Genomic DNA, 26,375 nt, shown 5'->3' on the forward strand with positions numbered 1-26,375 from the left:
CAATGATTTCACTTGTACCACTACTAAATAAAGCAACAAGCCAATCAATGGCCAGAAGTAGGGCAATATCCCAAAACCAATCAACTTCTGCAATGCAGCCAAAACTATTCTGATGGGGAATGCAGCTATTTCATCAGTGAAAGAACAAAGTATTCTCATTTGCTCTCACAAAAAAACCCCTACCATCTGCATCTGGGAGGAGAAGGAGAGAAGAATCAGGTTTGAAGGAAAATGGGAAGGCTGACAAAACTTAACAAGTTCAGATGACTTCAGACACAGAAAGTTTTCAATATGATCACTCCCTACCTCAGCCTGCCACCTGGTATAGAACAAGTATCATGAATTTCTCCCCCAGTTACCCAACTGCCTGAGAATTTAAAAGTGAGCTAAAGAAAGAAAAAAGTAAAGGGCAGAAAGAAGAAATTTCATTTCCATTAACTTACCTACTCATAAATCTCAATCTTTACAAAATCCATTCAATTATTACCTCACATTTAACATGTGAGGGAACTAAATTATTACAAAACAAAAATTGGAGCATGGCCAAAAAAAAGATACCAGCTTGAGAAGACTGTAGTCCTAACACAGAAAGAATAAAAATATACTGCTCTGCGAGGGGAAATAGAATTCCTAGCTGTCTTATGTGTAGGCACAGAGAGGTAACAAGAAAAATAACCAGAGACAGAAGAAACACAGGACATAAACAACGCCAGCTGAAACCTGTGTACCATCATCTTAAAGAGCAGAGCAGTTACCTCACAGTTCTGATAGAAGCCAAAAAAGGCAAAAACCTGCAGTGCACTCCTGGACACAGGACAACTGCAACCAGACTGAAATTACCCTGGCAGTATTGCATTAAAAGAAACCTTGGAACCAAAGGACAATAGATCAGCAAAAGACCTACCTTACTTTTTTTTAAAGCCTAAAGAAATCTTAAAACATTTTAGAAAACAGAGTGATTTTGGTAGAAATGCTGATTTTTAGACATGAAGACATTTTCACAGGACTGGAAGGGAATATATTATGTATCCTTCAAGAGAGAAATGGAATACTGATGGACCTGGAACAACCTGAGTAACAACCTGATTCAACTGAATGGTTTTTAAAAAATGAAGTGCTGAAGAACATATAATATCAAATTGTCAAAAACAAGTCACACCAAGCCAAACGATTTCTTTTTAGGCAGATGAACCAGCTTACACAGCAAGCAAGCAGATTTAAGTCTTAATGTTAGGAAGGGTGACTGTACATTTACATGGACACTTTGAGGAAAAGAGTGTTTGTTAATCTAGTATCAGGCTGAAAGAAAATTTCCAGTGGTATCCTGGAAAAGACTATCATAACACTGATGTTATTCAGTGGTTTTACTGATGACTCTTAAGGGAAGAAAAAAACTGGGTATCAGAAGTTCTGTCAGCCCTGAAGAATGAGAGCACTAAAAATCATCTTTATAAACTGAGTCCAACTTAAATTGCTAGAGAGTGACAGATGAAAACTCAGCTGGGAGGAGGAGACAGGGGGAGAAATCGATGCAGAAATAAAAAATACAAATTACTGTCTCAGTAACTCAGAACTCAGCTGTCACAGTATGAAGCATCAGAACAGACAACATCTTAAGCAAGCATTCTAGTTCTATATTCCCTGGTTCAGTGACTAGATACAACTGCATAACTGAAATAAGCTCTATCCTCCTTTTTAAAATGTTTTTTACATGTAAAGTTTTCAACTGCTAAAATAAAATAAAAAAGTGATGCCAGTGAAGCAGGGCTGTCATTCTCAAAGAAATTTCTAATCTTCAATTTTTTTTTCTTTATTGTGTTTTTGTGTTGTGTGGGGATTTTGTTGGGGTTTTTTTCTGTTTGTCTGTTTGGTTTGGTTGGTTTGATTTTTACCCACTGCACAGGACTGAATAAAGCAAGCAAATAAATACTAATTGTATTTTACCTCTTCAACAGGCTGAAGTTTTATATATAAGATTTAAGAGATGTTTGTCTTATTAATATTTCTCCACTAAATTAAGATGAATAAGCATTCTTCAGAAAGCATTAACTGCCAGTGACTATGTAACTTAGACCATCCTACAGAAGCAGTATTTGCTTGTCAAAGCCAATGGTTTTTCTTTGCCTTTAAGTACTTACATCATCTTTAGGTGTTCAGCATCCAGACAATCTCCAGATTTTTTTGAGACTTTTAAAGTAGGAAGGGTGAAGGGACCTTTTTTTTGCCACTGAAATACAATGATCTAATGCAATTTTCATTCTCTTCATAGCTTCATGTACAAGACCAATTTGTTCTAGTAAATTTATCTCTCTGCTATAGATTTTTGAAAGACATCCACAGAAAGTATCACCAGGGAGGGAAACCCATCTTTAGATAACTGCAAAATCCAACTTCTTGAAACATGCAGCTTCTTTTCTATAAAAACACTGGAAGCTAACGAGTGTGTAATAATTTATGTACTTGCCTGTCAAGTATTTCATATTCACTGTCAGATTTGTACAGTGCTATCAGCCTGGATTCCATCAAAATGTAAATCTTCCCTGTGGCATTATCTAGAATGTAAAATAAACCAAAAAGTTACATAAATCTCAATTTCATACCCTTATTTGCACCATTATGAAACCTTTCAATTCATGCAAGATGATATCATATTAGCTACAAAATGGCCCAGAATAATCCTGCTGATCAACCACTAGTTTTCAGCTAGTTCTTCCCCCTGCAGACACTAAGAGAACACTTTTCAAACAGAAAGAAGAGGAGGAAAACCCAGGCTACAACTCAGCCAGGCACAACCAACTGGTCCATGAGCAAGCCAAGGCACTTGGTCAGACTCTTGTACTGGAAACCACAGTCTGTACCTCACCTTACATTTGTGCTAAAGAACCACACTTCAATCAGGCTGGAGACAAGACTATGGCATCTTGGGTTTGTTATGGGTTAAGAGTACAAAAATGTCCAGTTACTGCAACTTAGCTGATGTGTAGTAGTAATTTGCTCTTAAGTCTCAGCCCCAAAAAAGAAGGTGGAGAAAAAAAAATAAGCTAGGGACACCCAGTCACACTTCCCTGTCTCTCAAATACAGTGAGACTTTTAAGAACACAGACTATGTCTGTTCTATGTTTCAGCTACCTGTATTTTCTAGGTAACAGTCCTCACACTGCATGTAAAATAAAGAGAGCACAGGAGCTGGAAATCATCAGCCACAAAGGAAGTAAATCTCATTGTTCAAAATAATAGTGATCCAACCCCAGCAAAGTGCTCTACAGTTAGTGTAAAACAGTCTAAATACAAAATGTAAGTACATATTCACAGACACTATCAAAAGAAGTGTTCATTATATGTCATCTTCAGTTAACACTTGCCTCTCAGTTTCACATATTGCAGTTCTGGGTTAACACAAAGAGCCAAATTACTCGGCAAGGTCCAAGGAGTGGTGGTCCAAGCAACCAGAGAAACATTTGTATCCTCATCCAGTGGAAAGCTCACAATCACTGAAGGATCTTGAACATCCTTAAAACCAAGATAAAAAACAAAGGGGGGAAAAAAAAAGGGAGGAAGGTTGAGTGCTGCATTAATAAGAAAATACAAATCACAGGAGTAGTAACTATCACTGCCCTCTACAAAAACCTATCTTGCACCTGGACTGCTTCATCACTTCAGCAGCAGAAGTGAAGCAGCAGCATAAAGTTTGAAGAGAACATCAGTTAAAATCTTCCTGAATTGTAGCAGTGCAAACTGTCAGCCCAACAAAGCCACGGGGTTAATTCAGGTTAGCAGGGCAGTTTTGGGGATTGGTTGCCAGTGAGTGCCAGCTCCCTCAAGCACTTCTTATAATCCCATTTTAGAAGTTTACAGTATCAATCTCAACTGTCAAGAAAAACAGCAGTTTCTCCAACCCTGGTAGACAAAGCCTTTTCCCACCATTTCCTCTAGAGTCAGGGAGTAGGAAGAACAGCCATCACTTAACAAGATGCAATCTTAAGAGGATGTGTTAACAAGGGAAAAACAGGGTACTTAAAAACAAGAGAAGAATATTTAAGAGTAAAAAAAAAAAAATTAATAAGGGAAAGAGAGCTTTGACAGCTACTCTATAAAACTTTGCCTTCAAATCAGTCAAAAGAATCCCCTGACAACAGGTTTTTCTTGCAGACAAATACAATCCTATTCAGACACTTCACACATTATGAAAAGCAAGGCTGAAAGAGCAAGTCTAATCTTGCAAATGACATTTTCACTATTAATTTTAAATGCCACATAAAGCCAGGCACCATGCACACAGACCCTACACACGGACAGGCCCTGCAACCTCACAGTGTCCCACACCAGGCTCTCTGGTTTCTGTCCAGCATCATGGGACAGGCAGCTATTTGTGTCTGAGCTGAGGGCTGCTCCAGAGGGAATTTTCTGTGAACATCTGGTGCAGTCAAACATAAATATTACACAACTCTGGAACAGTGCTCAATACCAAGCAAAAATCAAGCTACAGTTCTGTCCCTACCAATTGTTCAACAACACTGAAGGTAATTTCCTTCACTTTCTTCAACACTGAGTTGACCAGGTAGATAAAAACAGCTGGCAAGCCACAAAAAAACAAAAAAAGAAAAAAGGCATCCAGGCTGCCCTGCCAGTTGTAAAATGTTTTTATCTGCTGACAGAATTACACCTGCTTTCCTCTGAGATCAAAACTTCTTCAATATAATACCAGCTACTGACATAGTTGACTCAAGTGTACATCAGACACTCAACTCAGTTTCTTGACATGCTTCTTGTGTCCTGTTCCTCATGATTTGTGTCCTGATTCTCACAGGATTCATAGGCAGGAGCCAAAGCTTTCCACAGTGAGAAATACAACAGCTGCCTGACACCCAGAAACAACTGGTCTTGCCAAGAAGACACCATCTCAGCTCAGACCCTCAACATTTCAGGCTCCAAATACCACCTCTAGAAGACAAACAAGATAATTTCTGCATGAAGTGGTAAAACAGCACACCCCACACACACTCTGCTGGTTCTAGAGTAAAAATGAACATCTAAATAATTCATTAAGACTCAAGAAAAGAGCTTTGCTCTATGGAAAAGGGGCACACACACAAAAAAAAACCAAACAAAAAAACACAGAACAAAACCACCCAGTCTTTGTTCTACAGAAAGCTCATTAATCTGAGCTTATATGAAACATCAGTTAATGTGTACAAGTAATTATTCCACTTATCAGTCAGCCACAAACATTGATATATCTTTGCAGTCTCACCTTAAATCACAAAACCTCTGTTCTTCAATATAGTCAAACACTCCTCAGCAATATTTAATGGTCTGGTACCTGTGGACTGTCTTGTACTACAAGTCCATTTAGACATTTGCTTTGAAAACATGACTTTTGGCCAACAAATTGGTCTTTTTTTAGGCAAGATGTAAAAAAGACCAGATGTACAATTTGTGCTAGCTCTCTGCTGCAACAACTTAAGTGAAAGATTTATGATATAAGGATATGGAGGCTGGGGTGGGGATTAGAAAGAATACAAAAGTTCTGTCCACAAACCAACGTTACATTTGGAAGACTGGGACACAAGTTCTGCCTTCACACATGTGAACACAGTTCTGTTGCAAATGAGAAGCTGCACCCACTATACTTACTTTATATTATAAAATTACTTACTTTATATTATAAAACTTACTTATTACTTACTTTATATTATAAAACAGTATGCCATGCATTACATTAGGAAAAACATCTATTATTTCCCAATCTAAATTCCTGATGCTTAGAAGTACTATTATGCTCCTGTGCCTACAACCAAACACAGCCTCTGACAATTATTCATTCCCTCACAGAAGGTTTCAGCTCTGCCAAAGATTTTCTTCTTTTCAGATCTACAGGGACAGCAAAAACTGTATCTCTACTTTAAGTATTTACCACAGAAGGCCAAAACAGTACTATATTCATCCTAAGAGCCCACAAAGAAGTGAGAGTAATTTACTAGAATAAGACAGTATGTGCTTTATCTATCTGTAAGGAGTAACCAAAAAGAACAGGGAAGAAGCCTGTGATCCAGTGACCCAAACAAATCCAGGTAAATGGGTTAGTTTTTATTATAGTTTGCTAAGATTTGACTATCAATTTGAAGTTTAGTAATATGCTTATGTATCACCAAAAACTACTAAAGATTTCCAAATTCCAACTGAAGACAGAGAAATCTGACTGAACATATATGATGTAGACACACACTGACTTACCTTGTAATTCTGATGGGACTCAAAGTTTGACAGTGGGGTGTTGCATGCAGTTGAGAAAGGCATGACCTTAACACCTCTGTACACCAGCCCTTTGTCATACAGCTGCTTGAAAACCCACCTGGGAGTAAACAAGGAACACAGAATAGCAGTATTTAGAAGTCTTAAGGAAAGAGATAAATTAATTGCAACTGTATTTCTGGGTGATATTTAGCTTAGTCAATTCCACCAGCTTGGTTTTCCAGGCACTGGCTTCACAGAACATAGCCTTTGATTCCAACTCTGATTCTATTTAGCTGAAACACAAATTTGTATTAATATTAATTAATGATCAATATTTCTTGGATCTTTTTAATACAAAGACCACCTGAAATATAAAATACTAATAAGGCTTAAATCAGTCATAATTTAGAGAGAAAACATGTATTGACCTGGCTGCTCTCTTCTCATAGCATCTTAATCACCTACTACAGCAACCAATCCTGCTTAAGAGAGGCAGCTACAGGTTATAGATACCTGCAACCAAACCCAAGTATATCCTGACAATCTGAAAAGCATTTTTCACAAGGCAGCACAGCTAAGTATGCAAAGTAACAAATTTAGTTCTATGGTCTCAGGATTTACAGTATTATTCTGCTTTATTAGGGCTCTTCTCACTCTGGACTCTGTTCCTGTTCAAGACCACAATTTCACAGCAATCTTTAATCCTGCTTATGAAATCTTCAATAGAGCCTGGAGCATATTTGGATCCTTACATGTTTTTGTCAGAGACAGCACAAAATATTACATGACAAATCAACTCAATGCTCAAGATAATCAAAAGCTAGAAGAGAAATTTACTTCACACAGCATTCATCAAGTGCCCACATGATGGACAAAAGCCTAGAGCCCACAGGTGTTTTTTTTCTAAATATTGCAGGGTTTGCTAAAGGATTATCAACATTTCTCAGCTCATCAGGTCTCTCTGACTTGCATACTTAAGGGTATAGTCTGCAGGATGCTGCCTTAAAAATCAAGGCAGAAGAGGGCAAGCCTTAAAATAATCTTGTCAAATTCAAGTCAAAAATCAGATATTCTGCAATCTGGTCATTTCAAATTCCAAATCCAAACTTTTAAATACTGCCAACTTTAAAAACTCCCTTCCTCATACTATGTTTTCAGACCATCCTGATCACTTTTCTGGGTTCCTTTCCACATCCATAGCTCATTGCTAAGCAACCAACCTCACCCCAGGAAGCAGCACTTTTTTCTGCAGGCTGTCATTTTCTGTTGGTGTATCTGGACCTGTACTTAAGTCAATGTCTTGCCTTCTGTATTTGAAATCCTAATCTACAAGACAAAATCCAGTACATTACTGCACTGATTTCTATCAAAACATGCACACTGGTTGTCATGGAAGTCATACAGTATCTTCAGAGTAATTATTATCCTGCAGATCAGACAGTTGGGAAAAACAGACTCATACAGTGAAGACATGAAGTTCACTCAGATTAATTCATAGGCCTCTAGTAAAAAGCAAAGAATTTTCTTTGAGTGGTTACTAGCATGAGGAAAATTAAATAATCTGAACCTAATGGTGGATGAATGCTAAAAGAACCTGAGCAGCACAAAGCTCTGCCACGAAGAAGCCAAACCCTGAAGTCTCTCAGAGTTGTGCAGTCCAGCAAAGGTGCTTTACACCTTTCACACACAGCTCAGATGGCACTTGGTTAAAGAAATTCATGTCACCCACAAGCAAGCTGTAGCTGCCTGACCCTTAACTCAAATTCAGAACATAGCAGTGCAGGCATGTTTCACAACAGAGACTGTATCAACTTAAACCATGTCTTTTATTTAAAAGATAGTAATAAAAAAATATATTAAAAAAAAGAATTGTGAAGAATTTCATCAGCTTTCAGCATATACATTTGAGATGGCTAATTGCAGAAGTTGTCATAGAAGTTTCAAAACCCCAACATATTTTAAATATATGCTAACCATCTCAGAGCATAATTAATGCAGACTGTGACAAGTGGCAGCACTGATACTGAAGGTGTTCTACTTGCCTTTCAAAACCAGTTAACTAAAATATCTATGAAAAAAAAGCTCCACTTTCTCTCTCCTTTCTGAAGAGCACTGCCTACTAAGAGCCTAGAAGAAAACTACTCAGAAAACACTGAATATTTAATTCAGCTGTAAATATAACTGTAAACTTCAGGAAAGGTGAACACTAGATGAAGCAATTTGAAAATCCAAGCCAGCATCTCCCTCTTGTGGTAATCCTGTCCTGTTACAAACCAAGGGCTCCACAGTTGTTCCACTTCTGAGCCAAAACACAAACTTTCCAAACACAGCACTCTTCAGAGCTCTCACTACAGTTCATGACAACCTCCATGTGTGGTTTACCATAACCTCTACTCTCTGACATCAGTTCCCAACATAAGCAGATGCAATATTCCTTACTGTCACAACAAAAAGCTCTTCTGTTATCTTGAAAAACACCTGAATGGTTTCCTGAACAAAAAGGCTTCTGAGAACAGTTCTTGTGTGGCCAAAGTGTACAGGAGATGATGCCCAAAAAGCTTCCTGCTAGTACCACTGCTTCAAAGCAGCTGCTAAAGCTGCTTCTACCTACTTCTAACAGTAAGAGTTACTTACAGGTGGGCAACAAGCTTTGTTTAAAAATTCAACACATGATTATGGACAATAATGCATCAAAACATGCTTTAACCCTTATGTTTGAAAAAGGTTGACAATTTGTGAGCAAGAGGCTCTAGGTTTGTAAGCCAAAACTGAAACAGCAGTCCCTGCTGAAAAAAAAAAAGCTCTATGAACCACAGAGCTCTTTCCTGACAAAAAGGCAAAGCTTACTCACAGATGTTAGAGATCTAACCTTGTCCTCCTATTTTCCTACATTTCTCCTCAAGTGTAAACAACTTCAGTTGCATCCTCTTAGCTGTAGGATAAGCACCTACCTCCTCTATACTCAAGAAAATTGGTCAGGCAAAAGGTGAACCTAAGATGCATACTTCAGTCACTTATGAACAGAGAACCTGGTACCTAAAGATGCAGAGAGTTTTAACTTCTAAAAAGCATGACAAGCTGAGAATACACATCTGTTATCCCTAAAGTGTCATGAGGGGCTGACACAAGGGGTTTCAGCCCAAACAGTAACCAACACTGTTGGAGTTACTCTCTCCTTTTTCCTTCCGAAAAAATTAGAACTTTGCTACACTGTTCACATACACACCATGCAAACACCACATGGACACAACAGAACTCCCACAAAGGGAGTTTTTGCTTTCAAAAGATATTGCATAAACCAGTGAAATTACCTTGACATCCCCCACCAAATCCAGCATCCCACAGTACCCTCTAGCAGCTGTAAAACTCATGTTGCCATCTCCAAGCACACATATTCACTCCATAGTGACCAGAAGGGATGGACCACAGAAAGCCTCTCCAGTTCTGAATGCCATTTCTCTGGGATATCAAGTGATCAAGTGGTTCTGTTTGCATTGACCCAGAAGCTCAGTGTTTTTTAAGAGTCTGGAAACTCCTAGATTTCCAGAAAATGAAAGTATTCCCTGCTACCAATGAGAAATTACTTTCAAGCTCATATGAAGTGCTTTCCCCTCCTTTTAAATGAAAAACAAACAAAAAATCCCCCAAGAATTGTAAACTCCCTTCCCAACAGACTAAAAAGTAAGGTGGGCAAAACATCACAGAAATAGAATCTAGAAGGATATGACTACAACAGCCATGGTAGCATAGAAAACAAACAGAATTATTGCCCTGTGCCCTAGTAGCAGCTCATGTCAAGATAAAATGCCAATTTAACAGTCTCTGTAGACTTGAAAAATAATCACAAACAACACAGGATGCAAGAGTTCCTGTCATCTGCACAGTTCAGTTAGCAGACTGCATACAAACAGCATCATAAGCAGCAGAATTTTCCAAGGAAAAGGTTCTCCTGTGACACATGAGCACTGCTTAAAAGATAAGAGGAAATAAAATAAAAAGCAATGTGCAAGACCAGAAGCACAGGGGTAAAAAACAGACCCAAAAAAAAGTACTCAACACTGGATGCAGGTCAAAAAAAACAAAGCATGAAATAAGAGGAACACTAGGTCTAATAACACAGCCCCTATCTAGAGTGGTAGCTTTGAAAGACACCTTCATAAGAAAGATAGGAGAAGCATTTGTTCTGAGGCACAGGAATTATGAGAACAGAAGGTGACAAATCTTATGTTCAACTGCCAGTGAAAACTTTAAAATCCCAGTGCATATATACAGATCACTCTGTTCCAGGCCTACCCTTCAAGCTCTCAAGTAGCAAAAATAAGAGGATTTCCTGATACAATCTTTGGACCAGTGTGTTGAATTATTCTGGATCAAGCCACAAGTCCAAAATACCCATAGAGCAGAAGATATTTAAATATTTAAAACTCCTCCTACACTTACCCCAAAGAGCATCCAACTGAGTAAGAGTTAAGTGTTTTCCTCCTTCAAAGTACAGGTAAGGAGATAAAACAAGTGGAATGGTAAGAAGATAACAAGAAGGGGACTAGAGCACTAAATGCACAAAACAATAAAGTATGAAAAGAAAATGCAGACAGCTATTCTATTTTCTAAGGGACAAAACAGATTCTTTATGAAAAATCTCTCTCTAGTAATCTTGAAAGAGTCATGGAATACGTAAAATACCACAGTGTTTCCTATCAGAGATCTGTTCTGAAATCATTTTGCTTTACTGCTGGATAAACACCACATGGAGAAAAAAAAAAAGTCAGAAAACAACTTCTACTACTTATACAGAAAACCAAACCAAAACATAACACTGCAGTTGCTTTGATCTTTACAACAAACCAGTCTTCCTCTCAAAGGGGAGTCCCCATTCACCTTCTCACTGAGAAGGACTATGGCAGATAAACCTCCACATTAGTGACAGAGCTCATCTTGAAAACACAGGAGTATGAAAGAAACCTCACACCTAAACAAAAGCAAAGCAACACACAGGTGACCAAGCAACTCAACACAAATGTTCCAGTTTCAGGAGCTACCAAAACCTCTTCACCTGCAGCCTCATAGTGCAGTGGCACCCTCAGCCTGAAGCCACCACTGAACATGGAAGGGCAGAGCTCTGAGGCCCAAGGCCACATCTGGTAAGGAAGGAACAAGAGGTCCCCACTTAATAACAAACCTGAAAGGAAAACTGAAGCTGGGACAGCCAAGATAGGTCTGATGTAGGTAAGAGAGGAATGGATGAATAGCCTCATCTCCAAAGGGAGCTCCATACTGCATCTGCAGTGCAGTTTTCAGCAGCATACAGCCATGATCTCAAACAAACTACCAGTCCTTTGACCACAACTAGGAATGTTTTATTTCCTCCAGCCACTCTCTAGTGTTACCACAAAAGGACCCAAGATTATCTTCTTAAGATACAGAAGTAGCCAAGAGGTGCTTCTGCCACCTGTGGTTTCACAGCATACAAGAGAGTTTTACAACTCGCAGAGGAGCTTCTGAATGTTTCTGAAACTGACCCACGCTCAGACTGCAATTTGGAAAAGCAGCCATTAGATGGTGACAGAAAGCTGTTTAACTCACCCTGCAAGTTGTGCCAAGAAGGAAACCAAGACCCCTAGTCAGCAGACTCCCAAACATGCCACAACTCTGACCACAGAGCTATTCTTCTCCTCCCCTCAGCACTTCGGTTTCCTCAGTGGCCAGGGAGAACTGCTCTTGAGGCATAAATTCACAGCCTGAGAACTGTGAAACAAGCTGGCATTGCAGACAACTCTTCACTAAATATTTTGGGGTTTGTTTGGTTTTCCCCCCCTCAAAGCTCATACACTTCTTTCAGACCAATGCAGATGTGTAAAAAGTTTAGATCACCCCAAACTGCTCTTAGTTTCACTGTATCCAACTCACAAGCTGTAAAAAAGTGAAGAACATACTGTATGTTTTCCCCATGCCAGCTCAAGAACATCATTTTCATGGTACTTTCTGAAGTGAAGTACCTATTTTCACTGAAATTCAGGCTGGCTGCAGGACGGATTCAGGTTCTAATTCTGTAGAACTTGTAAGAGTCCTTACTTAAGTTAAGACATAAAGAGCTAAAACTTCACATGAGAAACAAGTACGCTCACCACTCCATTACACCCAAATTCAGTGCTCCCCTCAAAAATTCTGCCAGAATGCCACACTTCTATCATTGGATGAAGTTTTATTCTGAGTCAGAATTTAGCAGGGTAAAAATTAATTCTACTCTATCAGCCATTATATGGCACAGCACCCAAATGCTTTCAAAGCAGCCATTTCCAACAAACTTGAAATAAAATCAGAGTGCTCTCTGGCATCCTGAACTTGTACCTTATCTCAATAAATAAATAAATTGATAAACTATGCATTTGGTGCCTGAGTCCTAAACTACTTCAAGTATAAATAATTTGGATAAAATCAGCCAGCACTGCAAACATTACAAGTATTATGTTAGCTTACTAGCCCATTCAACCTGATCTAGTGGGTCATGTCCCTGTCCATAGCAGGGAGGATGGACTTAGAGATGGACACTTCCAACCCTAAGATTTCTGGGATTCTACTGATCTCAACATAAATATCATGGATGAAAACCTCACATGCCACAGAAACCTAGAAATTCTAGTTGAGGTCACTGTAGAACTGCAAACAACTGGAAGAGCTAACAACAACAACAAAAAAACACCACCAAACCCACCAAACACCTAGAAACCCATTCAACCAAGAATTCAAACTGATACACTCAGCTGATTAAAAGACTCAAGACAAAATCCTTATGATATTTTAACCACTAAATCAATGGTCACTACCCTCATTATTATCTTTTTCTTTTTCTGGGCTTAAGAGAAACATTCTACTCCCAGAAGCAGAACAAAGCAAACAGACAAAAAAAGCCCTCCAAAAAAGCTAATACCACCAGGCAGGCCAATATGGTCACCAGGTTAACAGATAATGCAGAACTTATTCTGTGTTTCTCTTTTCTTTGTACTTAGCTGGACACTGAAGTTTTAGAACTTGCTTTTTAATTTCAAAAGGAAGTCTTATTAAAAACATCCAAATAACTTGTTGGAGAATCATACCAAAACCTACCATTCAAATGAACATGCCTGATGACCATAAAATGCACCTTCAGTAACAAAAATTTTCAGTGTGATGATTGCCTTGGTAATGATCTGATTTATTTACAGCATTGCACATCATCCTGTGGTACTGCAACTGCAGTGACAGTGCTCTCTTTAAGCACTCTCCCCCTCAGCCCTGAAGCAGGCATCCTGCCTTCCTTTCCCATTCCCCTCCTCCATCCACTCCGTGGCTGCTTCCACCTCCTGTGAGAGTAAGCTGGCAATAGCACTGACACCTGCCTCTCCAGCACCTGGAAGACACTCCAGAAAACCAAATTTTTAAAAGCTAACTTTAAAAAAATTTTTGTTACATGACTGCACAGAAAATTAAGAACATCAGGAAGCAAAATTAAAAACTTGTCTGCCTGCATACTTCCTGAAATCTCATACCACACAGATTTCAGATTCCATTTTTGTATTTTAGACTCTGTATCCAAGGCAAGCATTAGAGGAGGTAACCTCTGTAGGCCATGTGAAAGACTAAGTTTTCTTCCAAAGGAAAACAAAACACAAAACAAGAGAAAAGGCTGGGGCTGTTAAGAGCAACACTGTGGCCAGTTCAAGTCTTCTTTTTTTTTTTTTTCACATGGTCCTTGGAAGATGCCAGTTAAATAGGCTTTAAGGTGCTACCAAATATTTTTATGACATAAAAGGTTTCTTGTCAGTCTTAGCTTTATCATTACACAGGGTGCCTTCAGCTAAGTAAAAGAGCTGTTCCCTTCCCTGCATCTTTTAGTGCTTATTAGGAACTTGCTGGCACTTCAGCCCTCTACAACCAACAGCTTCAGTGACATCCAGACTTTGTGCTCATCCTCTATCATAACTATATGTATATAACTAAAGGTTAGGAGTAAAACTAAAGAAAATAAATAATACTTTAATATGAATATAAGTTGCTTTTCAATGGCTTTTTGTCAGCATATTCTCTGCTAAACCTCTCCCAGAAAATCACTTTGTAATTATAACACCTGATGGACTCAATATTGCCATTTCTTCACTCTTTTAGGTCAATTCAATTATCTTTAACCCATAAGGTTGCCTCATCTTTTGCATTTCCAACAGTCACTCTGAATGTTGCCAAAGTACTCAAAACTTTACTAAGCTCTGCACCAGGAGTCCAAGACAGCTGTCAAACTATGCTGCCAAAAAAAAAAAAGATAACAGTAGATTCCCAGCCTCTAATTTCAAGCTTAAAGAAGTTTAGTGCTAAACTGGGTCTGGAGAGTTTGCCCATTTGCAGCTGATAGTGTGAAGAACTGGAGAGATCTAATGTAATTTTCTAAACCAAGCAAGGAATAATTTAGTACACCCTCAGAACTGCTTTTACATTGAAATGGAGCAGTAAGATTTCAGGGCTCACTAAAAGCAGGACTGTTTTACTTCATTTTGAAAAGCCTTCCAATCCTGAAGAACTAAGTAGGTTAATTTATTCCCTTCAACATAAAGACATTTCACATCACCTTAATTATTCTGCTTGCTGTTTATCCAAATTTGGCATGTTTCAAAACAGCTCTGGTGATGTATGGACCAACACATGTTTAAAATAATCTTAACATTTCAAATCAATACAATGTATGTAAATTAACTTACCACACAGACTCCATGAACTCAGGATAAAGAGTTTTATAGTCATTTTTAAAATCAATCCAGCGTCCTAATCTGGTAACATTGAACTGTTAGGAAACAGAGATTGAAGGGCATCTTAACATTAAAAGCTCAGGATACATTTCCAACACTTATGCTGTAAAATAACTTTAACTGTAGTGCTTGTCCCATATGAATGGAACGTATCTATGAAGTATTTGAGCCTGACAAGAGTTCCAAACAGTGCATTTCAACAAATCATGAAAATAATTGTTTAAAAACAAGGTGACACAACAGATGAAGATGTCTGAAACTACTAAACTGAAATGGACCTTTTGGATCATTTCAAGGTTCAGCTGAGGTTCAAATGTCTGAGAACTGATTTTGATTACAGTGGTCTTGTTTCTATTTTTAAAAATACTCATTGCAGAGACAGTAAAAATCCAGCACACACACAGTCTATCAGCTTTCAGCTTTATGAAAACATGATGTAATTCGAAGACAAAGAAATGCTGAAAGAAACTGATATGTCACAAGGAGTTATCAAATCTATTTCAGGGCCAACTGCTTCCTTTGACTTTCCAAAGCTGTGTCAGACCTGGCAAAGACAACAAGGCTGACAGGTGCTAGTCCCTGTCCTGGGACAGATTATGGGCACATCCATGGGCACAGAATATGAAAACTCATGAGTAATGAGCCAGCTATGGGATCAGTTGGACAAGTGGCCCTCTCCTGCTCATTTCACAGCTACCAGAACTCCCTGCTCTGCAAATAACCAAGCTCAGAGACACCTGTCCAGATACTGTTAGACACAGCCCATACTGAATGTCAGACTAGTGAAAACAGCAAATGAATTCTCTCACCTCTATATATCCACATAACATCTGAGCTCCTGAAATCAGTTCTGAAATGCCAATTTATAGATCAGAAATACCCTGAAATACTAGTTTTGGTTCCAACCTTTAAGTCACTCTGATGTTCCACTACTAAGGTCCAAAGCCTAGGACTGATTAGTACATGGACCCACAGAGTCAGAGCTCTATTTCTGGTCTCAGCACTACAAGATCCTGCACATCCAAGGAACCTTTCTTATTTTTTCATAAGGTTCAAATATTTGGTAGCCACTTCAGACAGAAAATAAACACCACCTCTAACAGGAATGTTGGGAATTCCTCTCCTAACACTATCCAAAAGTATTTTAATTACCAGCCAAATAAGTTATTTAAATTAATTATTTTATTAATAATCTAAAATACGTCTATATTGTGTGTCTATATGTGTGCAGACATACACATATATACATGCTCAAGTTTATGTCCAAAAATCACAACATTCAATTATTATCCAAAAGACAGACAGGGCTAATCCACACTGCAAAAACACCACTTGCTGTAGACACAGCTATGTAAAACAACACATGAACAAGCATGAATCTTTTTCTTTATAAAAGCAACAAGGATTCATTGACAATACTTTTGAAATACAGAATTTCAGAATACAGATGAATAATTGTCATCTGAAAAAAAACCTCTGTGCTTTTCATCCAGCTACTTGGTTAGATTTATGCCAGCTATTCCAACAAAGGCAGCTGTAGTTTCTTTGGATACTGGCCATAACTTCAAAATACTCCCAAGAGCAAGAGGCAAGTGATGCTCAAGTAAGAAATAGCTGTTTCAGTCAAAAGAAAGACAGGAGGGCTAGAGAACACAGAGGATTGCAGTAAGGTAGAAAAGCTTCTGAGTGAAGAAGAAGAAAAACTAAAACTGCCTAGAAAAAGAAACAACTGATGGTGAAGCTAAAGGTTTACTGGAAACCATATTATACAAGAGCTACAGTTCTTCATGTACAGGAATGCCTTGATACAGACTGTTTGGAGGCCATCTGATTCAAAATGTGGCTAGAGAAATAAATGAGGGGGAAAAAATATTAGGGTCATAAACTTGGGGAAAAAAAACAATTAAAGCCTTTGGCCTAAAATGGCCATGTGCCCGAAAGGCTGAAAAAGGTATGGCTTGTTCTTCCATTCCTCCTTTGGCATTTGCTGCCACTGTAATACAGGGGCACAGCTCAGAAAGCACCCAGGCCCTCAGCTCCAGAAAGCCACAGAAGAGAATGATCACTTCACAGACACAGCAGACTGACAGTAACTACAAACTGCTGGGCTAAGTGTACTTTATTCTGGCCACATTGCTAAGGACAAAAATAAGAAGCAACAGGTTCTAGTCACAGGACAAATATTTTTAGGAGTTAGGAAAAACACTGTGCATTTCCAGAAAACATCTACTTGGAACAGCTCTCCAACCTCACACTGGACTGCACAGATTAATACATCCACTAGATGCAGGGAATACAAAGTTTAGCCCAATATTCTCTTGGAAGAGAGTTTGAGGGTTTGAGGGTTATTGAGGGCTTACCCACACCTATTCTGACCAAAAAAAAAAAAAAAAGGTGCTAGATCTTCTGCTCTTCTAGGAATACAAGCCACAGTTCTGCACTCTGGCAATTAAAAACATCAGAAAGGGCAGAAAAGCAGGGAGGTTAAAATTCATGTCCTTTATTGGTTCCATTTGAAAAGTGAACTCAGATCTCACTTTCAGTTTTCTCTACAAGATGAGATACAAAGAAAGAGATGATTTGTTCAATGTATCTATCAGCTGTTCCATGTGTTTAGTTAAGACACTCTGAGCTCCAGGTCACCATAAAGTAACCTTCTTGACATCACAGCAGTCTCCCTGGGCTGAGCCACAGCAGTGTTATTTTTACTCCTCCTTCAGGATCACCAGTAAGAAACATGGTAGCTGAAGGCACCAGATTTATGTACTTAATAAAAGAGACAGAAGGATGAAGTTTGCCCCAGCTGAGAAACTTCTGCACACTTAGAAACTTCTGAAACTTCTGCACACTTAGAAACACAAAGCAGAACAGAGCAGAACGTGCACTGAGCCTTCACTCACCTCCCATTCCTTGGCGTACCTCATCACTATTCCTCTGCACTGGTTGTTGTACTCTTCAATCCCCATCTTTGCCACATCCTCTGGCCCTTTAATGCCTAAGGTCTTGTCAATCTCGTATTCCTGGAAGCAATGGAAACAACCAGATAAAAATCCCACACTGTCATAAAAGATTTCAGGTTTTCTTTGGATAGCTGAATTCTGTTCTTTGCATTCTAACTAAAGGGCCTCCTTTATCCTTTCAAGACTTCCTGAACACTGCAGCAGAACTAGGCAGATATTTCAAAGGATACCCTGATGTCATCATTTCTTTTCTAGCTTTAGAAGAAGAAAAAAATACTTTCCAAAATACATCCCAAATAAATACATGTTTCTAATAATGAACAGAGTGCTTGGAGAAGAGCAGGTGACCAGTAGGGAGCACCTCAAATCACCACACGTGGAAAACCAGAGCAACATACTGGAAATATAAACTCCTTTGCTTTTTTAGCAACGAAGAGAAGAGCAACATAAGAACAATAAAAACATGATGGATAAGCAGGTAATGGCATGGAAAGAGGAACCAGAAGAGAGATGTGTAGGCAGATTTATTACACATACCACAGGTAAGCCGTGACAGTCCCAGCCAAATCTTCTGTCAACATGAAAACCACTCTGATGAGCAAATCTGGTCACTATATCTTTAATGGTTCCTGCCAGGATATGGCCATAGTGTGGGAGCCCAGTAGCAAACGGAGGCCCATCATAGAAGTTAAACCTGCAATACAAAGCAACATTCTTAATTCAAAACTGAGCACCAGATCTTTAAAAGGACACTGCTAATTTCTCCCTCTTCCAGTATCAGTCAGCACAGGTATCATGCTGGCAGTGGGACTAAAGGGAACATCTGAACTCCCTCAGTTCCTGCTGATTGCTGGTTCTACCAAGATTACCATGGAAAGTAGTTCTGCTACTGCTGAACAGCACTCTGCTGCACAGCTGGCAGACACCAGAAAGACTTTTCCATCCTTACCTGCATACTTCTTTTAAAAGCCCACTGAGCAAGACATTTCAGGTTTATTACTACTGTTTGTACACTGCTGATTCTTCACTGAGTGAAATATAAATGGCAACTGACATGGCAGCAACATTTGCCAAGACTCCTATCTGCAAAGGGAGCAGCTGCTGCTAACAGAACCCAACTAAAAAAAAGAAAAAAGTAATTACAGCTAAGCCAACCTTGCATTGTCACACACAGTTGCTACAGCTTTTAGCAGATTCTTACCTTGGTCTATTCTTTGATTGTTTTAGGCATTCCTGGAAACAATTAAGTTTTTTCCAGAGCTCCAGTATCTTCTCTTCCTCACTTGGAAAATTTATGTTTTCTGGAACTTGTTGAACCATTCTTTCCCAACAACAATCACACAGAGAAAAGAAAATACATATTGAACAGAAGTGAGAAAAAAATTACTTCACAGATACAATTTGTCTTGCAAATCCATATGACCAAACTACATGCCAGTTTTCCAAAGTGTAGACATGGAAACAAGCACTATAATCTACAAAAACATAATAATTTCCACAGACTAGCACCAGTTTTGTAAGAGGAAAAGGATTCTCTATTCACTCAACCATGATAGTTTTTCTTTATGCTTTTATTTCTGTTTCCTATAGGTAACAGTGAAAGGGTAAATTATGTTCTGGTTGCAAGTTTGTTGTTGTTTTGATTTTTTTAGGAACAGTTTCCATGTCCAAACTGACTTTCCAGAATCAACCTGTGAACAAGCAAGACTGACTTTATGTGCAGGAACTAAACAACTTAGTGAAAAAGAGGCTCCTTTTTACTGTGCATATATTCCTACCATTTAAAAGCTCAAACCAGCATTTTTCCACCCAGCTGGGCCCCCAATCCCAGATACACCTAACACCAAGCTGCAGAGCTGAAGCACACTGCAATAAAAGCTAAACATGAAAAAAACCTCAATTTTTTTTTTTTTTTTTTTTTTTTTTTTTTTTTTGAGGCAAGAAAAAAGCTCTAAGACCACAGCCATGCATCTTGTAGAAGATCTAACTTCCTGAATTCTGGCAAAACTACTAAATGTTAATTTTTTTCATCATAGAAGTATGACAGCACTACACCACGAGGGGCTATTTATTGTCAGCCGTTTGCTGAAGGTCTTTTTTTTTTTTTGGTGGCTTCAAACCCATTCTTTAGTTCTCAATAACTCAGTGAAAATCACTGCAGCTTTCTTCACAACATAGAAAAGAGAATTCTCAGCATCATTAGAAACAGACAACAGGGCTGCCTGGTGTTCCAGACCAGCTACCAAAACACAAATTTCAATAAAATGCTACAGGCAAACAGTAAACAAAAGCTCTGAATATTTAAGAAAGAAATTCCATAACAAAACAAAACTAGTTATGAAAGTTATAACAGATAACTGCAGAGATGAACACGTTCTTCCACCTTTAGTGCTGCTGCTCCTTAGCACCAGAACAAGGTGAACACTCTGTTAGCCTCAAGTTTTGCTAAGTGTTGTAGAAAAGAAAAAAAGGAATGGCACTAGGAGAGTCTCTTGACTGAAGCTTAACTAAATACCTATCATAAACAAAAGCAACACTTCAAAGTTACAGCTGACTTTCTGCTTGGTAGCCCTGAAATTCCAAACCATTTACCTAAATGAAACCCAGAACACCACAGATATTTCTAGTTCAATGCTTGAGCACACACCCAAAAAAAGTCTCTCAAAATGAAACCTACAGAAAGCTTCCACCATTCGTACTTTTTTTTGTATAAATGACAACTCATTCTCTGCACTGATAAACCCAGATGATCAGATAACACAAGAAATTTGTTGAGAAACCCACAACCTGATCCTCAGGTGACACAGTACCTGGAGGGGAAATCAGGAGCTGATGGGGAACACACAGACACAGACTGGATGTGTTCCTAAACATGGAACAACCAGTCTCAGAACAGCAAGTACAGCACGTGCAACCTACACAAGACTTCTCATTATCCTATCCCAAAGCACTAATTAGGCCATGCCACTGCTCAGTACTTCAATCCCAGCCCCAAGACTACAGTTGGAGAGACAATGGGGATGACACAACAATTCAAAGCTTATCTCCTGCAAGCCACTTGACTTGATCCAAGTTAAACGTGCAGATCCTGAGGCCTCAAGCTCCGTCTTCACAACTGAGGGATAACCTTCAAGATTCAGCAACTGGCCCAGCTGCTGAGTCCCTATCATCTGATAAATGAAACAGGGGTTTAAGGCTTGGCCTGTGCCTGTGACCGGGCTATGGAAGCTGCTCACACATCACAGACTCCATGCGTAAATCACAGCTTCACTTTTGGCCCATTTCTATCAACTGAAGCACTGCATGCACAGAGCAGTGTCCAGTAACCACAGGGCACAGATTCATACACTCTGAGCAGTTTGTTATGTCAGAATTAGGAGGAGGAAAAAAAAAAAAAACACTGATGAGAATCAGTATGTAACAGTCAATATAGGTGAGTGCTTTCAAGTTGCAGAACAGAATTTTAAACATATTGACTTCAAAGACAAACCACATTTAAAATCTAGCTATGCCTCAACCTCAGCTGAGCAAAAATAAAAAAAAAAAAAGTTCAGGAAATGCTTAATCAGTTGATAGACAGATAGGAATAACTACACATACTTAAAACAACAAAAAAAAGTTCATTACTATAAGCAATCTAGGTATCTTAAATGAGAAAAACATCTCAGAGACACCTTGTAAATCTGAAGACAGATGGAGTGAAAACACCACCAGTGATGTTACAGAAATTATTACACAAACACATCTGATAAAACAAACCTTTTGGACAAGACTCCAGATTTACATGCAGATTAACAGACAAAGGGGTTTCTTTTTTTCTTGTTTCTCATTCATTTTGTGCTGACAAAGAGTGTTAAGACAATGCACCAGTAGTGAACATTTCTTTTTTTAAGTACACTCACTTTTTCTAAAAGATAACATTCAACAGGAAAAGTGTCAAAGTCTGCAGGTTGTATTACAGCAGTCTCAAACTTATGCTGAGGTTCTTATCTACAAGAAAAAATAAACAAGCATTAAAACCATAAAAGCAAGTTAAAATGTGGATTTCTGCATGTTAAGATTTTTAAGAATCCTCCTTTCTCCCATCTGAAGATGCAGAAAGTTAAACAATGCTGTGTTTTCAATACACACAGAACTAGGTTCCCATGGCTGCCTTTTTAGGGTCTGAGCTGTGAGACAGAAGGATTTCTGGGGTAATGATATTCTCAGCTATTTGATAATCAAATCATTTGGTTCTAGAACAGGTGGAAACAACTAATTGCAATATAAAAGGATGGATGGAAACAATATGCCAAGCTACACAACATTGCTTCTGAATAATCTTGTGCTAATGCCTTATATAGGGAATGAAGCTGCAGCACTAATCTAACCTGAGAATGGACAAGCAAAAGCAAAGCAATCATGCACAACTATCTTTAAAATCTTTCTGAACTCAATATTCACACCCTACTCTAACTAGCACTCTATTATATAAACTCCCAAATAGATGGAGCCACAAAGAGAAAAAAAAGAGACCAGAAAACTAAACTGAGAAACAAGGAAGTGACAGTTTCTAATTTCTAAACAGATAAATGATATTTACTCAAGCAGAGCCCGAGGATGGGCTAGGAAAAACTTATCAAGTTTATCCCAAAATGAAACACTACCCTATACAGCCTATTCACCCCCCAAAAGAAATGCTTCTTTATGCTGAAAAGTCAATTAAAAGATTGCTAAAACAGTGAACAGAATGATAAACTAACATTATGCTTAGACACAAATATATTTCATACTAGGCAATAACTCAGATTTAATATCTTACTTTAATATCTTTAGTATCTTTAATACTTCTTTAATATCTTAATATCTTGAGCCCAATTTCTGTTGCCTTCATGGTGCCCTGAGTAAACGTGCAAAATTTGCCAGTGTGGAAAAAAATACCTAGGTTATTTTGAAACACTTTTCAATCACATACTTTAAAAAGGCAAACAAGAACCTACTGCCCAGTGAGATAGCAAAACGCTGCTGTTACAGGCTGACCAAATCCTGCTGATACCTGACAGTCACTTCCCTAAGTGTGCGACCAACAAAACTCAAAAAATAAGATTTTATCCGTTTCCAGAGGCTCCCAGAGAGCAGGGGAGCCAACATTTTCTGATGACTGGGATACAAAAGGCATCACAGCTACCATAGCCAAAAGTCTGCCTTCCTCCAAAATTTCTTCTCTATTAGAAGGATGATGTGTCATGCTGAGAACATATCACACACTGCAAAGGTTCTTCAAGAAATCACTGAAATTAAGCCTCCATGGGTATTTCAAAAACTCCAATATGGAAACTGGCTAACCTTTATTAAGTATCTACTTGATTAAATCATTAAATTCTAGGAAAAGAAAATAACCTGTGCAACACCTAGGGAAGTATACGAGTGAAGTATCTTTTATATAAACACAGAGGTACAGAATACAATGGCTCTAACGCCTGACTAGGCGCTAGGAACCTCAGAGCCCAGCCGGGGAGCAGCCAGCCTGGCTCCATCCCCGTCAACGTGCTGCAACGCTGCGGGCGGTGACACCACCCGGGCCACAGCCCCTCTGAGCGGCGTGGGGCAGGCAGGCAGGCAGCAGCACCGGTACCGCTCCACGAGTCGCCGGTTGTCTGTGATACATTTTAGGCTGTCACATTCTCATGCCAAGACTCAGCTCCGGCGCTTGCATGAACCGGCCACGAAATCCCCGCAAGGCCCCCGGGGGCTCCGGCACCGCCCCTCCCTCACGCCTCTGAGCCGACCCCCGCCTCACTGACACTGCCCCCCAGCTGGCGGGACACGGGGATGCGCAGGCCTCGGGAGAGCGGCCCCGAGGGCCGGGCCGGGCCGGCTCCGCCGCCGCTCACCTCAGCACCACTCGTCCCGCAATGATGCAACCGCGCCCGGGAAAGCATGACAGGAAACGCCGGCAGACACACCCGGCGGCGGCAGCCACTCAGCGTGCGGCACGCTGAGGCTGCAATAAGGCGGCTCCTTATTGGCCAGGTAGCTCTGCGGAGGGCGCCAGGGCACGGCGGCGCAGGGCAGCTCGCCCGGAAACCCTTCCCGCCCTCCAACTGATTGGACGGGACCGAGAGCAGGACCGGGACCGGCACCGGAACCGGGGCTCAGCTGGGTGGGAGGCGTCCTGCTGGGGCCTACAGGGCTCCCATGTCCTTCACAAACCGGAACGGCTCTTCAGGAGGCTCCGTGGCTGCCACCGCTGGGCACAGAGCGCGGCGCCGCAGGGCGAGGTACCCGCTGAGGGACTCCTCCCATCGGGTTCCCTCTCCGTGGTATTCTGGCTTTGGAACACCGGCACTGAAAATGTATTCCCTAGGCCCCCGGGATTCCCTTCACAAACACAGAACAACTTAAAAGGCTATTGAGTGAACTTGAACTCGGGAGGGAGTGAAAGGCCGAGTGGGAGCTCTGTGCTTCCTGCAGGAAGGGGATGGATGCCACAGGAGATCACCTCACACACCCCTTGGACACTTGAACTTCCCTCCATTAAAGAAATACTCAGAAATAAGTTATCAGTTCTTCAGGCTGTAAACACAAGTTCTCCTTCTCTACCACTGCACTCCCAACTAGAATAAACCTGTAGCTGGGTTCCCATAGGCTAAAGAAAACTTCAGCATGTGGAAAAGTAGTGGCTGGCAACCACAGCATGGGGGAAATACAAAACACCTTCCACCTACAGAAAGTGCTGAAAACAGCTTGATGGTAAAAAAATGAACAGAACCCTGGGAGGTGATTGCACATCTGCACAGCTGAGCCCCTTGGCAACACAGATGGTGGGGAATTAAGTTCATATCAGTGATGACCTGAATAGTTCAGCTGCCACCATGTATCCATTTACAACTGGTCTTAAAACTTGCAAAATAATACAAATATGGGTAATGGATAAAAGCTAGCGTTTAACTTGGATTTTCAGGGCTAGGTACAAGAGCAACGCACTGGCTGAGGGCAGTGTGGCAGCCTGTGGTGAGGGACACATCCAGCAGTGAAGAGTGTGCCACATCAGATGGAATCCTCACCTGCACAGAGAAGCACAAGACCATTTTCTACACAGAATTTCATGCATCAGTCTACAATAACTAAAAGGGGAACTCCATTTGCACCAAACTCAGAAAAACCGACACAGAAAACATGAACTGAGGCCAGACTAAGCAGACTGACCCACAGGACAGGAAGAGACTGAGCACAGGTTCTTGGCAGGCACTGGATACAAACACCACGCAGGGATTCGTGCCTGTGTGGATTTGGGTTGCTCTGTGTGCAGGAGGGAAGCTGGAAGTGGCAGAAATCTGTTTAATCCATACTGCTGTCTGGTGCTGCTAAGAGCCTGCGTCAACTCAGAGCTGAAAGGACATGAATTCTACCACCTGATGCAGCATTCCTGCAACAGAGCGTTTTGTTTTGTCACGTTTTGGTGTTTCTGTTGCATTCTTTCATAAAGAAAATCTAATAAAAGTGATTGAAGATTGGAGACAGTAGGTACAAGAGGAAGAAACTGCAGGAAAGAGCAATTCAGAGATTTTTACTCATCTTGACATTATGGACATTTTCCACACCCAGTTCTCTTCACTATGCAGACAGATAGCACTTCCAGGAAGCCTTTAATTTAACAGTGGCTTCTATTAATTTAGTTAGAACTTTTTTTCCCCAAGCTTACTTGAAAAAAAAAATCCCCAACAGGTTCAGGGTATTTTGAGCTATTCCTTTATAAATATACACTGCAGCAACTTTGAAAGTACTGCAGCCTCCCCCTGCTTTCACATTCCTTCAGATTAGAAAGACTGCATTTTTTAGACAACTATAACTTGTGGTTGCTCCAGTGCCAACTCCTGCCATGTTAGACTTCAGTTGGTAAAACATAGGGGTGATAAGGCCAGCTGACTTTAAAACAGAATACTTTACTACCTCTGAAAGGCATTTAAACCAAACACTGCTTTATATGCACTTTTAAGCAATGAAATACCAACAAATGCTTACAGTTTGCAGATGGCAATGTTGACTGTTGTTACCACACATCCAGATTTCCACCTTCTCCCCTGGTATATTTTATACTTTGCTCTTCACTAGTAAATAATTATTAACTGGTACCTACATGAAAGTCCTGCACCATCCTTATTCATGCACAGCCTTCAGTTGAACCATTTGGGTCAGAACAGTGAGCTTGTTTTTCACAAAATGACTGTAAGGAAAGAGTGAAGAGGAATGTCATACTTTGCAGTAGTTACACACAGAGCAACAACAAAAAAAGTGGATTTGAAAACTAGGAGAATTTTGTAGCAAAGGGATCAAAGCCCAGCATGAATAACTAGAATGACCCCCAAACTGAACAGATTAATGTATCTGCTCTAATTTTCCACAAAACATAGTGTTTAAAAAGCAC

General features: G+C 39.9%; 1 protein-coding gene and 1 non-coding gene across 9 annotated transcripts in view; both read right to left on the bottom strand.

The window, feature by feature from the left end:
• IARS1 (isoleucyl-tRNA synthetase 1) overlaps positions 1-26,375 on the bottom strand; it is a 100,228-nt gene that overhangs the window by 72,728 nt on the left and 1,125 nt on the right. For 4 of the 8 annotated variants that reach the window (XM_030458255.1, XM_030458256.1, XM_030458254.1 and 1 more), the window contains 10 exons: positions 26,088-26,174; positions 24,935-25,014; positions 21,871-21,958; positions 19,170-19,289; positions 18,506-18,662; positions 17,909-18,028; positions 14,961-15,043; positions 6,235-6,352; positions 3,363-3,510; positions 2,465-2,552 (listed from right to left, as the gene is read on the bottom strand). In XM_030458255.1, the coding sequence (XP_030314115.1) occupies positions 2,465-2,552; positions 3,363-3,510; positions 6,235-6,352; positions 14,961-15,043; positions 17,909-18,028; positions 18,506-18,662; positions 19,170-19,288 (833 nt within the window). In that variant the 5' untranslated portion in view covers position 19,289; positions 21,871-21,958; positions 24,935-25,014; positions 26,088-26,174. The other 4 variants (XM_030458253.1, XM_030458258.1, XM_030458260.1 and 1 more) reach the window with 4 other exon arrangements.
• Positions 21,169-21,303, bottom strand: LOC115599034. The gene has a single exon (XR_003988096.1). It is a non-coding gene; the product is annotated as a small nucleolar RNA SNORA84 (small nucleolar RNA).

This window comes from Calypte anna, chromosome 12 (genome assembly GCF_003957555.1).
Source record: "Calypte anna isolate BGI_N300 chromosome 12, bCalAnn1_v1.p, whole genome shotgun sequence".
In the NCBI taxonomy this organism is placed as follows: domain Eukaryota; kingdom Metazoa; phylum Chordata; class Aves; order Apodiformes; family Trochilidae; genus Calypte; species Calypte anna.